The sequence below is a fragment of the Rhinolophus hipposideros genome (assembly GCF_964194185.1).
Source record: "Rhinolophus hipposideros genome assembly, chromosome: 11".
In the NCBI taxonomy this organism is placed as follows: domain Eukaryota; kingdom Metazoa; phylum Chordata; class Mammalia; order Chiroptera; family Rhinolophidae; genus Rhinolophus; species Rhinolophus hipposideros.
This window is the reverse complement of record NC_138057.1, coordinates 55,283,942-55,299,726: the sequence shown is the minus strand read 5'-3', so window position 1 is coordinate 55,299,726 and position 15,785 is coordinate 55,283,942. Positions and strand designations below refer to the sequence as shown.

At 43.2% G+C, this 15,785-nt stretch overlaps 1 protein-coding gene across 2 annotated transcripts in view; it reads right to left on the bottom strand.

Moving 5' to 3' along the window:
• Positions 1–14,587: 14,587 nt before the first annotated feature.
• COL15A1 (collagen type XV alpha 1 chain) overlaps positions 14,588–15,785 on the bottom strand; it is a 97,966-nt gene continuing 96,768 nt past the window's right edge. For both annotated transcript variants that reach the window (XM_081066450.1, XM_081066451.1), the window contains one exon: positions 14,588–15,682. In XM_081066450.1, coding sequence (XP_080922576.1) covers positions 15,469–15,682 — 214 coding nt within the window. In that variant the 3' untranslated portion in view covers positions 14,588–15,468. The remainder of the gene's footprint in view (positions 15,683–15,785) is intronic.

Below are 15,785 nucleotides of genomic sequence, written 5' to 3'. Positions count from 1 at the left end.
ACCAATCATAGTGTCAACTGAGTTGGAATTATGATAATTAGTTTAGGTCAGTCATGGACAGTCCTACAGCCCATCCAAACCACGAGGTTAACCCACTGTAAGGGACGGGGAGAATAAATAGTAGGTAAATAAGCAAGCAATGTCCCCTGCAAAAGTCCTCTGGAACAGTGGCTTGCAAACATTCTTGGAACATGATCCATAGTAGGAAATGCACTTGACATTGTGACCCAGTGTGTTCACAAACACACACACACACACACACACACACACACACACACCTAAAACAAAACTTCCACAAAATAATATTTACCGCTTGCTGCTGGGAGCACACTCTGATATTTTGTAATCCTGGCTTCTTGACTAGGTAATGCCCACTTGTATTTCAATTTTTGAAAATCCTTGTCTGAACCCACTAGATTAATACTTCACAACTCACGAATGGATCACAGCCTACAGTTTGAAAAATGCCACTCTTAAGGTCTGCATAAACTGCTTGCATTGTTCAAATGGTTGTTAAAATGTGTCATAAACTCTCCAGGAATTTAAGAAGGAAGTGTGGAAGGAAGTGTAAGTTGTGTTAATGGAGGGTCCAGGGTCATTAAGCGGCTAGGGGTGGTGCTTGCCACTGTGACTCAGAAAGAAGGCCTGAGAGAAGAGGTTTTGAACTGCAACGTGGGTCTCCAGCTTCAAGTGGGAAGGCAGGCCGCCCGGACTTGCACCCTGAACAGATCAGATTTGTGGCTGCAGAGGGCTCCCCGGGAGCGCGAGTACAGGCATGCAACACAGCTGGGGGTTCTGAGATGTATGGTTCTGTGACTTTTGTTATCCAGAACCCAACCACAGCCTCTGACCAGACTGCAGCTCATACTGAGCAGCCACATGCTTTTCCGTCATGCTAGGGCCAGGCTAACCCAAGCACCGCCTGTGTGTGGGACAGTGTCTGTGAACCGGGAAGGTGTGTGTGGGGCGGCAGGGGAGTGAGCATAAATAGGCTATGTCCCATTTATGTAAGTTAAATCACATGCACAAGTAAATAATGTATTTTTTAAAGATATATTCATGTGATAAAGACAAAATTCAGAGAAGTGGTTAGGGGATTGAGGGAGAAAAATACAGGAAAGAGACACAGGCAGCCTTCAACAGTTATGATAACATTTTAGTTCCTAATCCAAGTGGTAGATACATGGCTGCTTTCTTATTCATTAAACATTAAAGATGCAGTGTATGCACAAATATACACATATACACACCTATTGGAATGTGTGACAAAAAATATAATAAGCCATGGACTCTATGCTTAATGAGCTCACAGACTCAAGTAGAAGACAGAAATCATCGCAACTAATATATTGTATAATGAGATCGTAAGAAATATGAAGAAGCAATTCATTTTGCCTAGTTATATGACCTTGGGTACGTTATTTTATTTCTTGAAGCCTGGAGCTCTTCAGATACATTTTAGATGATTGATACAGATAGATTATGTAGATGATAGATAGATAGATGATAGTTGGATAATAGAAATATAGAAACACACATATATATATATAATAGGTCTATTGTGAATTGATTGTATGTAATGCATTTGAAAATGTTTGACAAGCTGTGAAATACTGTAAAAAATGTGAGATAATATTATCACTTTGGGTATCTTTGCAACTGTCTGTCTCTTCTGTAAAACTGCTGTCCCACACAGTTAGTTTTGTGCTCAAGTTGCAGTCTGAAGGAAGCAGGTTGTGAGTGCCTGTTAATTATTCTCAGTCTAACATATTTTGTGTCTAGCACAATGAGAGATAGAAATAAAGATGACACTGGCTACTACTAAATAGCTTGTGATTGTCAGACAGGGACCTGGAGCTTCAGAGACCCATGGGATGGCTCGACCGAGGAACTAGGACTTTGAGCTAGTGGCTATTGCAGGGGTTGGGAGGTTAGTGCTGAGAGGAGAGTGATACGCTTCCTCTTCCCTGGGGGCTCTTGCAGTCTAGTTAGCAGATGCCCACTGCCATTGGCACACTGGGCACTGGCAGAGGCTGCTCCTCCCTAGTGCCCTGGCCTAAGCATGAACATAAATCCCTTCCCCCAGCTCTTGTCAGCATAAGAAAGCACAGGAACACTCTGGCTTCTGATGCTGCCAGAGTGGGCTCCCTTTCAGGATTACCAGACCCTGTTCTTGCTCCTCTGCTGTATGAGACATCTGACTCCAGCCCAGACAGACAGCCCAGCTCTGCAGGCTCCTTGCTCAAGGTCCTCATTTCTGGCTCCTTGCCATCTCCATGTGAGGAGTTCCACTTTAACGTCATGGAGACGTATTCTCAGGAATAATGTGAGAATTCGCTATTGAGGTTCAGGAGCCCAGGTTCAAGGACCATGCACGTAAACTGACTCCTGCACTTAGACTCTGAACATTGTCTGTCTTGGGACAGAACATGTCTTAGAGATGACAGGAGACTGAGACCCCGGTTTGGAGTCAGGTAGTTCATCAGTCAGAGCCAGCTGAACAGGTGGCCCATGCAACTGGGGTAATTCGACGAGAGTTTAATGAAAGTAGTATTTTTAAAGGGATGGTGGGGTACGGAGAAATCGCAAGGGAGAATGCAGAACCCCCAAGGGCTCATGCTGTTACCAGGCCAGGCCTGAATGGGTGCAGGGAGAAGAAATAACTGGTACCTAGAGAGAGAGTTCTGTGAAGGGAGCTGCTTGACAGGATCAGAGCTTTTCAATGGAGGAATGCATCCAGACCTTGGAGAGCCCGTAGTCAGAGAACCCAGCAAATAAGCACCTGCCATCACTCTTCTCCCACCTTCCCCTCCCAGGCCAGGTGGTCTAACCTAATTGGGAGCCAAAGGGAATACTGCTGTATTCCAGATGGATCAGGTTGCCGGGTACCAAGGCATCTGAAGGGGCAACTGAGCCACACGCCTCACTGTGAAGTGGGGGACAGGTTGATGGCAGCCAGTCTTGAGCAGCACAGCGAACAGTGAAATGGGAAAACCCAGAGGTATCAAAGATGATAAAACAGAGTCAAGAAGTTGATTCAGGAAGACAACCTTCAGACCACAGGACCTCAGATACAGATAAAGGCCATGGGCAGGTGAGGGTACGTCCTTGATGGCTGAATTCAAGTGTCCTGTGTTTAAACCAGGACGAAATCACATCTTTGAAGAATTATTTTTGGCACGTAAGAATCGAATTCATTCAGTAATTTCACTTGTAGTAGGTTGAAATTTCCCATCATCTACTTTCAAGGACATTTAGAAGCAAATTTGTAGCAGACACTCCATTATTTACTTTATTAAGCATCCTTGAGTTAGTTAATGGAAAGATCTCTGCGCAATGATTCAGAAGTCCTCACTGTTAGACTTCACTGTGCCTGTAACTCATTGGGTCCTTTGAATCACTCTCTTCCCCATTCTGGGCCTCAATTTCCTTCTCTGTAATGTGAGAGGGTTGGCTGTGATCTCTAAGATCCCTTCTAATTCTGGCATGCTAAGATTGTAATAGAAAGTGATCAGAATATGATCAGAACAAGTCTTGACACATTGGTCTTAGTAATGATTCTTTTGGATAAAAAAACCAGAAGCTCAGGCAACAACAGCAAAAATAAACAAGTGCGATAACCTCAAACTAAAAAGCATCTGAGCAGCATAGGAAACAATCAATAAAATGTAAAGGCAACCTACAGAATAGGAGAAAATATTTGTAAATCACATATCTAATATAGGGTTAATAACCACAACATATAAGGAACTCAACTCAATAGCAAAAGCAAACAAACAAACAAACCCTAAAAACCAAAACAACAACAAAACCCAAAACCCCAATTTTAAAGATGGGCAAAGGACTTGGATAGGTATTTTTCCAAAGAAGACATAAAATGGCCAACAGGTACATGCAAAGATGCTCAAAGTCATTAATCATCAGGGAAATGCAAATCAAAACCAAAATGAAACATCACTTAATAACTGTTAGAATGGCTATTATCAAAAAGACAAAAGATAACTAGTATCAGAGAGGATGCAAAGAAAAGGGAACCCTTGTAAACTGTTGGTGGGAATGTAAATTGGTACAGTCATTATGGAAAATAGTATGGAGGTTCCTAAAACAATTAAAAACAGAATTACCATATGACCTAGTAATCTCTCTTCTGGGTATATATCCAAAATAAATGAAATCAGTACCTTCAAGAGACAGCCGTGCTCCCACGTTTGTTACATTATTCACAACAGCTAAGACATGGGAACAACCTAAGTGTCTGCTGACAGATGAATGGATAAAAAAATTATATATAATGGAATATTATTCAGTCTTAATAAACAGGCAATCCTGACATTCGTGACAACATAAATGAACCTAAAGAACATTATGCTAAGTGGAAAAAGCTGAACATAGAAAGAAAAACACTGCGTGACCTCACTCATGCTGGGAATCTAAAGAAGTTGAATTCGGGCCGGCCCGGTGGCTCGGTTGGTTAGAGCTCCATGCTCCTAACCCCGAAGGCTGCCGGTTCGATTCCCACATGGGCCAGTGGGCTCTCAACCACAAGGTTGCCGGTTCAATTCCTCGAGTCCCACAATGGATGGTGGGCTCCGCCCCCTTCAACTAAGATTGAACACGGCACCTTGAGCTGAGCTGCCGCTGAGCTCCCGGATGGCTCAGTTGGTTGGATGGGTCCTCTCAACCACAAGGTTGCCGCCAGTTCGACTCCCGCAAGGGATGGTGGCTGTGCCCCCTGCAGCTAGAAATGGCAACTGGACCTGGAGCTGAGCTGCGCCCTCCACAACTAAGACTGAAAGGACAACAACTTGACTTGGAAATAAGTCCTGGAAGTACACACTGTGCCCCAATAAAATCTTTAAAAAAACAAAAACGAAGTTGAATTCATAAAGTCACAGAGTAGAATGATGGTTACCAGGGGCAGAGAGGTGGGGGAAATGGGGAGATGTTGGTCAAGGGTACAAAGTTGCAGTTATGTGGCATGAAAAAGTGCCAGAGATCTAATGTACAGCATGGTGACTATAGTTAATAATACTGTATTGTATACTGGAAATTTGCTAAAAGAGTAGATCTCAGGTGCTCTTAAAACACACACACACACACAAACACACAGAAATGGTAACTATGTGGAGAAACGGATATACTAATAGCTTGACTATAGTAATCATTTTAGTATGTATATCAACACACATTGTATACTTTAAATATATACAGTTTTTATGTTAAGAAAGAACTAGTCATGACATAATAGTACAGCCAACTTGGCAGTCACTATGTGATTCCATTTTGTAAGATACAAAATTGTTTCTTTGGAATCTCTCTTTGAAATTGCTCCATTTCTCTGATGCAGCAAGGAGGCAAGAGAAAATAATTGTTTTCCAGTGGACTCATGCCCATGAAAACAAACCCAAGTGTACTGCTGCTAAAAAGAATCCAGTCTGCCACATTTCCTATTTATTTGGCTTTAGAGGATTGGATAGAGCAGAGCTGAAGGAGGCGTGATACACCGCACTGAGTCATCCCCTGAAACGGCTTCCTTCTCCACCAGGCCCCTGCAGGCTGGTGGCGAAGGCTGGGCCTACCCTCACAACTTCCCTTTACCACATTTCTCTACAGAGGAAGACGGTGTGCTCACTTCCTCAATTCTTGCCCACAAAGTTCATTTCTTATTTAGGTTAGAAAAGAAAACCAAACTAGCCTCTGACTGCACACCCTTTCTTCAGTTCCTGGCATAAATATGACGTCCTATAAAAGGAATCTGTTTTATTTACCTGTCCAGCCTCATTTCTCAACAGGGACAGCCCCTTACCTTCTTCCTCTAGAGATCTGCTCCTCCCCTCCTAGAGGGATTGGTTCCAGGGGGGCTGGTAATCACAGATTCCTGACGTCTAATTATAAAGATGATGACATGGCCTAGGCCTAACCAATCATAGAAACCCATGCCCCAGCTTCCGAGACTGAATGAGGAGACTGGTAAAAGCTGGGCCAATCAGCTGAGACTTATATCCAGTAAAGCAGGTGGAGGAGAGAGAAGCCTTCTCATTGCCTTGGCATAGCTGAGCTAAATAATTTAAGCCAGGAACCTCTGATGGCCATGCCCCCTGGGCCCTATCCTTGCAGGATGAAACCATTCCAAGTACGAGAGACTGAAGCTGGAGCACAGAGAAGAGTCAAGATGAGTAAATGGAGGGAAAGAGATGGGAATAAAAGAAAGACTTGACAAAATTATTTGTTTATCTGGACACAATGATTGTAATGCCAGGTCTACCCTTTTTACAAGATGCAGTAACTCTCCTTTTTTAGTTAAGCCAATTTTACTTGGATTTCTGTCCTATAACTAAAGAAGCCTGAATAAAACAGAAATTGGTACCTGCAAATGGGACTTGGAAGTAATACGGTAATAGACCCTATCGTGTGGAACTGGTTGAGGCAAAGTAGGGAAGACCCACAAGGATTCTTCTTTCCTGGGGGAGATGGCATTCCAGGCCATGTGCTGGTAGGCAGCTGGGCAAATCTTGGCCAGCTGTTCTGAGAGGTCTAGACCGAAAGATGGAGGATGTTGGAATGGGTTGGCTATGCACTACCTAAAAGGATGCTTCCATCGAAGCAGGGTTGTTTGAAAGCAGAAGGGAACAGCAGTCAGTAAAAGAGAGGCTCCCTCTCCTTGCAGCAAGATTCCAAGGGTGCAGAGAATTTGATGATTCTTTTCCTTAAATAAATTGCAAAAGCAGAATTCTGTGCTGGGATACCCTGGGGGCACTGGAGTGAAGAGGATGTGTCTCAACTTGAAGCAGCATTAACTGGAACATATCCCAGGGCCTGTGTGGACCTTCATCACTCGGAGCTTGAAGCCAGCTCCAACAAGGAAGCCGAGTCCCCAGAAAATGAACCCTCCTCTAGGCCTGTGGTGAAGAGCAGAAATCCCTTCACTGTGGGGTCCAGTTTGCTGCTCCTCAGTGAAATTCTCCCAAGTCCCCCCACCCCCACCCCTGCACCCCCACCAGAGGCAGGACCACTAGCAGGACAGAGGAATTTGCTCCCCTGCCAGAGAAGTGGGTTTTTGCTGTCTCTGTCCAGAAGGATGGGCTATAGGTACTTGGGTGATGACAACTGGAATTTCTTCCCTTTTCCCCTTTGAAAAATAGAATTTTGCAAACATGTTTGGAGTGGTTAAAGGTATCATTTAGTCATAGGCGGCAAGAGCATGAGTATGGCCAACAGGCATCTCAATTCTAACCTGATCAAATTGTTCCTCTTTAAATTATTCAACACTTATTTATTGAGCACCTGCTAAGTGGCAGATACTCTTGTAGACCCTGGGTGTACAACAATGAAGAAAAGAAACAACCAAAAATGATTTAAGGAGTCATTCCCATACCAGGAAGTAGGACCACCATCCAAGAAACTGGCCAGGCCAAAATCCCAGGAATCATTTTCTCGCAACTGAGTCCTTTCAGCAGGGCTCCTCCTAAATTCATGCCAAATCTGTCCACTTCTCACCATCTCCTCTGCGTTAGCCACAGCTCAGATATCGTCCCCTCTCTGCTAAATCATTACAACAGCTCATTCGCTGGTCCATTTGCTTCCAGCATTGCCCCCACAGTCTATTCAGCACACAATTACAGTGGTCTTTCCAAAACAAAAATCAGTTCATATACGTTTTAACCTAACAGATCTGGTGAGAGCAAAAATCTGGATAGTTGTATCTAAGTCATAAAATGAATAGTAGCAGCAGGAAGTGAGTATATGTTTGTGAGTCTCACTTTGTGTATTAAACAGTTAATGCTTCTTTTCTGTTCTCTGACAGTGAAAAATGTCATAATGATACATTCAATTATATAACTTGCTGCCTCAAAACCAAAACCAAAACCAAAAATTGTTCATGTCCCTCTCCTGCTTCAAATCCTTCAGTAGCTTCTCACAGCAACCAGGCATCAAATCCACGCCCCTTACCTAGGTCTCCAGAGCCTGGGTGACCTGCAGCTGCTCTCTAGCCTCCCAGCTTTCCTTGGTCCTCACCTCATTTACTCTTGCTCCTACGAGCTCCTACGAGCTCCTCTCTGTACCTTGACACGCTAACTGAGTTTGCATCTCGAGGCCTTTACATGTGCTGCTCCTCCTTCTTAGGACACTCTTCCCCCAGATCTTGGCAAGCCTGCCTGATTTCCATTGTTCACAGTTAACAGGATGTTCAGTGGGATTCTACTTGATGTCTGGAAATTCCAGTGAGAGCCCAGAGAAGAGGACAAAGAAGCTCTAAGCACACCACCTTCGCAAGAGAGCTGCCCTACCATGGTACCAGGCTCTCCCAGGGGCTTACTAAAAAGTGTCAGAATGTTCCTACCCGCTGTCCCCTACCCCTCCTTCCTGATCTTCAGGAGATGACTGGGAAGCAGAGAGAGTCAGACTCAATTGCCTGTGGGGGATGCAGGGTTTGTGGTGAGAGGTGACTCTCCCCTGAGTCAACTATTGGAATCAGGCATAGAGAGGGGGTTCCTGAGGGAAGGGGAAATCATTTCTCGAATTTACACTGGACTTACCTAAGTAAGGTAGAAGATCGGCCTTGTTTCAGGATGGGAATAAGGGCAGAAGGGGAGCCACCGTATATTCCTCCTGTTACCCTGGCAAGAATAGAAGAATTTCTAGTTGGGCTAAGTGGACATTACAGAAGGTGGTCGAGCTTGGGCCCCACAGACCCTCCAGATGACTCACCAGCATTTGAACGCCTGCCACAGATAAGGTGTCAGTGGCCACTGTTACCCAGAGCTGTAGTATAACAGCAGCCAACGTAAAAAGGATGACAACTGAGTAAAGAAACTCTTGTCCAGTTTCCTCACCCTCTGTCCACCCCCAAAACACTGGACGAGGTAGGCCTTGAAGAAGGAAGAAGAAGGGATGGCTGTCTCAGAGCCCTTTCGTATCTTCAGTTTTAACAGTCAGGATCCCAGCTCAAGATTGCTCTGTGTGAGGATAGGGGAAAGGGAGAAGAGATTTAAACAGAGTTTGAGATTGAAGTATGAAAGTAGACTGGATTTTTTGGTAATCAGGAAGTCACAGAATCTTCTAGTGTCTGTCCTGGGCCTGTTTGCCTTCAAAGTGGCTTTCTCAGTTTCCCCATCCAGCTGCTGGGTCAACTGACTTTCAGCTACCTTTGGCAGATGAGGAATTTGAAAGCAGGAGAAAGGAGCAGATCAAGGTATTTTTCTTCTACCAGCTCTGCCTCTAGTGCAGTTTCTATTTGTGGGCGATCCCTCCCTTATGACTCCAGGCCCAGCACAGTCTAACTTTTGCTGTTTGAGCCTACCCTCTGGGCTCTGATAACACATCCTCTTTCATTTGCCCTTCTTTGGATGATATCTGGAGAGTCTTACTGTGTCAGCTTATCCATCACTTGTGTAACTAATAGTCTGCATCAAATACCCTCTGTTTCAAATACTTAGTGTTTTTTGTCTTTTGGATGGACCTTAACTAATATACTTCCCCACAAGATTATAAGGAGCCATGTTCTAAGAGACAGTGCTATAAATACAGCATAGTCAGGGATAGCATTTGTAAGAAATCAAGTAGTTGTATATTTATAACTTAATCAAGATATCTTGATACACATGTTCTGATACATCTCAACTCAAAGGTAATCTCTTCAGAAGCGTACCTCAGTATTCTCCCCCAATCAAACCCTATTACCTTATTTCGTCTTCTTTAAGCAATTTTTAATACCTGAATTCATCCTATCTATTTATTTGTTTGTATGCTTATTACCTGTCTCCCCTTCCCCTGAAATATAAGATCCCTGAGGGCGGTTTCTCTGTCTTTTTCTTTGGTGTCCCTATACACTCAATGTATAATTGATTGACCAGCATCGGGACCTGGTAGAATGGAATGTCCATCATCCAGAGATCCTCAACTTCCAGCAGTTGGATGTGACAGCTGGATGTCACTTTGGTTGGCTAACAAGGAGGGGGTGAGTGCAATTTTATTGTGAGTTAAATGAGTAGACCTGATTCCTGGGAAAAATATAAGCAGCTCTAGAACATGTGAAGGTAGAATTATTGAAGACTATTTGAGGAAGAAAAGGACTGGACTTTGTGCTAATTTCACACCTAGGAGATCAAACTTGTAATTTAGGTTTTAAAAGAAACATGAACCTATTTTATCATCACAAGTTGGTGAACTCTGCAACGTATTTTACAATCACATTATCAATAATTATTTAGTCAAATGTTTCCCCAAACTCATTCATTTGCTTACCATCTTAACAATATGCCATTTGTACAATTAGTTACCTAATATTTTTCTTTAAACCAACACACTTTTAAAAACTTGAATACTCAGTTAAGCTTCATGTTGAATAAAAATAAATGTAAAGTTATGGATTTGGTGCTACCTATGTATTTCTACCACATATGAAAATAAATACTGGGGGTGCCAAAAAAAGTTATACAACTGGACACTTTGGTCAACGTTGCTCAAGCAGTAGTTCGCCGTAATCAGAAGTGTCTGGATACTGATGGTAACCACTTTGAAACCTCTTGTAATTGCAGAAGTCAAATGTGACTTATATTCTTTTATTATTGGTATATATTGAGTTTTACAATTTTAATAGTTTTTTTTTTCCTTTCTTAAAACGTGTATACATTTTTTTGGCACCCTCTATGTAGAACTATTAAAGAAAAATCACCTCAATCTATATGTGATACACATATTACACATTGTGAAATATTGATTAAACACAGCTATAAATTATCCTTTGTTTCTCATGAGATTTCTAGTATATTTCTAGTACAACACCCTCTACTTTGTAAGATCTTAATTACCTGTTCATCTTTATTTGGTTATAATTGTTCCACAAAGTTTGTTTCTCAGAAAGTGTACCTGATGTTATAATTTTGAGTCTTGACATTTCTGAAAGTACCTCTCTTTTGGTCTCAGTTTAGCTGGCTGTAAAATTTTAATACTTCTTAATTCACAGGATTAGTTACACATTGTTCCATGTCTTCTAATTTTTAATATTGCAGATGAGAATTCCAATGCCAGACTGAATCTCTTTCTGTATGAAAGTTTATAGGATTCTTACATTATCCTTGAAATTCAGAAATTTTACCAGATGTGTCCTTACGTGGATTTTTTGCAACAATTCTGCCCAGGATTCAGTGAACCACTTCAATCCATAGATAAAATTCTTTCAGCTCAGAAAATTTTTTTTCATTATTTGTTAATCGATACTTCACTTCTATCCATTCTTCTTTCTTCTTCTGTGACTAGTTATATAAATATCGGGACATTATATCTATCCCCCTTTTTCTTTTTTTTTTTTATCTCATAAATCTTTTTTGTCTGTGTTCTGAGAGGACCATATTAATTCTTACGAGTTTACCTGATAATTCACTAAATCAGTTTTCAACACTATCTCTATGCTGCTGTTCTATTTTATTTTGAGGTTCACACAACCAGGTATTTTATTTCCAAGGACTGTTTCTTGTTCTCCTAGGATTCCACGTCATGCTTCTCTTACCCTCTGACGTTTCACTGAAATACAAATTTGGATTTTAAAAAGGTAAGCTCCTGTTTTCTGTAATAATTCTTTTTAATAAAAGCTACTTACTCTGATTGATCTGCTGGTTCCTCTTTTGAGACCGCTTCATCTCCTCAAGACGGCTGAGGAGATTTGTCAAATCAAATATCGGTTGATATTTATAAATATGAACACCTGTACTGAAAAGGATTGATAGCTCTTTTGAGTGCTGTCAGCAATTGCATAGGTCACCAGGAGTGTCTCCCTGAGCAGTTCCGAGGGTACCTTCGCTTCCAGTCCCTGCTGACACAGTCGTGTGGGTCACAGGCTGTCTGATTCCATCTCTCATCTTTTAAAATCTTCCCAGGTGTCCCACCAGTTGCAGGATAAAGTCCAAACACCTTATCCCAGAATTCAAGGGCAGCATGACCTCACCTGTCATTTCACCACATCCCCCACACTCAGCCCTTTCCTGCTGCTGTGAGCTGGAATCCTTTTCCTTTTGCTTTTTTTGGTCTTCTCCATTTCCTGAGTCCCTGTTGGCTCCTGCCAACCTCCTACTATTTTGGGTGGAGGAATTATTCCTTCTGCACACATCTTGGGTGGGGCGGCCAATCACTGTCATAGGCGCACAGCACATGTGGGATGAGTCAGAGTTCTTCCCAGGATTTAATATAATCCCAGAAGGGAGAGGAAGTCTTCTCTTTCCTCTTTGGCTATTCTCTGGGGTGGTGGAGTAATGCAAGCCTGGAACTCTCTGTGAACAACCACTGCCACATGAAGGGATCTTGTTCTTGGTTGGAGAACATATACAGAGGATAGCAGAAGACAGAGAGAGGGAGAGAGAAGGAGAGAGAGAGAGGGAGGGAGAAAAAGAGAGGGAGAGAGAAAGAGAGAGAGGGAGGGAGACAGAGTGAGGTAGAAAGAGAGAGAGAGAGAGAGAGAGAGAGAGAGAGAGAGAGAGAGAGAGAGAGAACGCAAAGTAAGTCTCTTGTATCCTCTGTCCTTCTACTTGGTTTAATGAGCCAACACATTCTTTTTTGCTGTTATTGTTTATGAATTTGACTTGTGTTTCCCTTACTGACTAATATGCAGCTGTACTGGATTGCTAACAGTTCCCTGAATTCCATGCTGTCTCCTACTTGTCCTCCCTACAAGTTCAAGCAACATAGTGCAAGCCACATATAGCCCAGAGGGTGCAGGAAAGGAGGGTGGCTCTTGTGACTTTTCTTCAGGCACGACCACGTGGCCACCTCCAGGTTGGCAGAGAGGATTCCCCTGGACCTTCTCCTTCATGCTCTGTCTCCCCCACACCCACCTCTCCTCACGCCCTTTGCTCCTTCGTGCCCTTCAAAGTCTGCCTCCTCACGGGGCCTGACCTTGATACAGGTTGATATGGGACAGCTGCTTCTGTCCTCCTGCTTCTGCTTCTGGACAGGGGAACTTGGATGCTGCAGGCTTCAGACCTTGGAATCAGCAAGTACCCAAGGTCCTCTCACACTGTGAAGATGAACTTGTGGCGTATCTTCCTCCCTTATTTTGTCTGAGGGCGTTAGTCTGCTTCCCAGCCTTGAGTACATTCAGGAGTAGGGTGAGGGCTTAGAGACCTTTCAGCTCTTGTGTTTCAATTGTGTCACAAGATCCAGGTGTTAAACCTACCAGGTCTTCAGAGGAGAAAGCATGACAAAAGATAGGCAGGTCCAGGGAAATGGGGGATGTCACAGAAGAAGCAGAGTCTGCACTGACTGCTAGCAAAAGAGCCACTCTAGATAGACCTAGGTTGGGTAAGGCTTTCCCGAGATGGGACAGGGCATGCACAATAGCCTGGCAGAGCAGCCTCTGTGGCTCAGCAAGTGACAGGAAAGCTGATGTTCAATGAAGGGTCCTGAGTGCCAGGCCCAGAATTTTAACTGTCATTCTCTGAGTCTGAATGGGTCTGGGATTGATTCAGGGACTCTTCTGGGAGGGCTAGTTGGGTATACACTCCTCCAGTGCACAGAAGACTAACAAGTCAGGACATGAACCTCAATACTCCTTCCTGGGGTTAGCAAAAGGGGTCTGTCCTCCTTTTGGCTCTCCCTGAACCCCCATTCCACCCTGCCCCTCTGTGACCCAGGGTCCTGCTGGGCTCTGACCAAAGTGGATGTTGTCTTCACTTCAGGCCTCAGGAGCCTCACACTCCCCTTCCCTCTCAGTTTCTGTGCAGGCCAGGCACACCCCAACCAGCCAGTCACTCACGGTTCCTCAGCGATCCGCCTCTGGGGCTTTCCAACCTATAACTGTCTTCATTTCATGACTCATTAGAAAGACTCTCACCACTCCTCCCTTTAGGAAGTCCCTAAGTGGAGGTTCTGGGATGTCTGCATGTTTTTATTTTTATTTTTTGTCCTCAGTTTCCTTCCTACCTCAAGGACTAATCAAATGGCTTCACTTTGCTGCATTTCTGAGCTAGCCCAGCTAAACGGAAGGAAATATCCTGGCATGCCACTTGCCCGGTGATCCTGTTTCTCCTGCAGGGTATAGCTGATAGGCAGAGAGTCTCAGACGCAATGCTGGGAAGCAGTGGATAAGCTACCGTGCACACTGGTTCCTTGAAAAGATCCTGAGCACTGGAGTGAGACAGGCCCTGAGTCTGAAACCAGCCCCGTCCCTCACCAGCTGTGTGACCTGGAACGAGTGACTTCCTGAGCCTCAACTTTTGTTTTTCATTTGTAAAGTGGAGATAGAAATACCCACCTTGCAAGGTTATGAGGAAAAGTAAATGGGGCTCATAATAAGTCTGATGTTTAATAACTGGGAGCTGATATCATGCTTATTTAATCCCAACCTTTTTGAGAGAAAAAGGCAGACTTATTCGAAGTCATGCATTGAGACACAATTCATCCTATTTCCTGCACTGGGGGTTTTCTCCCATGCTGCCCCAACCAAGTAGGAGACAACACGCATGATGGGAAAATCTTCCTGTTCTCTGATCATGCCCCGAGGACTACACAAGTGGCAGTGACAAGGTTAGCAAACCCACCCCAGAGCCACTTCCACATCAGTGGTGGAGAATAAACGAAAAAAGTCAAACAGAAGAAAGTGCCTGGAAAAGATGTTTTTATGTTCACTTACATGGGAAAAAAAATCAAAGTATACAGCATGAAGATATAGGTGTCTCAGAAAATTCATCCCCATGAACCTGTTTGTTTAATCGCAGTTATACTTCAAGAGTTGCCAAATGGAAGTCATAAAATTAGGGGGAGGGGTGGGTGGAAGGGCTACCAGGGAAAGGTAGTAATTATGTGCTATTTCTTTTCTAGTTTCAGATAATTTGGAGTTTACATTTTTCCAGCAAGTCAGAGTGACATAAACAGATGCCATCCTAAAATATGATTGTAGCAAAAATATAAAACTCCTAGCAAAAATATAAAAAGCACGATGGCAATAATATTTTAGGGAAAAAAATTAAAGTCTGATAATAATCAGAAACTACAAGTAGGATCATTTGAGCAGTTCTGTTATCTCTGTATGAACAGCAGATGCAAATGATGGATGTGTATTAAAGAATAAAGGATTTGGTCTGCATATAACTTAGAAAGGGGTAACATTTCTAAACACTGACTTTGTAAGAAAACATGAAGGACATCTTACACTCAACAATGGTTAAAAGGAGAAAATTACTTTCTGAAGGATGCAGTGGGCAGAATGCCGAAGCCTTTGTTTTCAACCTGCTCTTAGCCACGATGGGATGTGTTAACACTGCGTAGCACCAATATATGGATCAGATTTCTATCTTTGATCTGAGTCCTTTATGTCTTCAGTTTTGAGTGTATTGAGGTACGTTTTCTTTGGTTGCTGGTGTGACGAATGTGTAATAAAAAAAACCTAATATTTACAACATTTAAACATTTTAGATTTCAGTGTCAACTCTTCACGTAAGAAAAATTGGAAGACTCTTAAGGATCATGGGAAGGTCATTACTTCCTAGCGTCTGTCATGAAGCTGTTTTCGATACAGAGAACAATTAGCCTACTAGCGCAGCTATATGCTTTCTGGTCCAGAATCTTCCCCGTGCTCAGTGGGGAGGCAAATCCCATGACTGCCTGGTCGGCGGTTCGCCATGCTTCACAGTATTTATCCACAAGACGCACTCCATGGGGGCTGGAGCCATGCCAAACGACCTTCTGGGGCCTAAAAGGTAATTTTGTCGTGTTACTTTTTCTTCTTTGTGGCACATCTCGGTAAACAAATTAGTGTAAATCTAGTAAATCAAGCCAAACTCCTGAACCCTCCA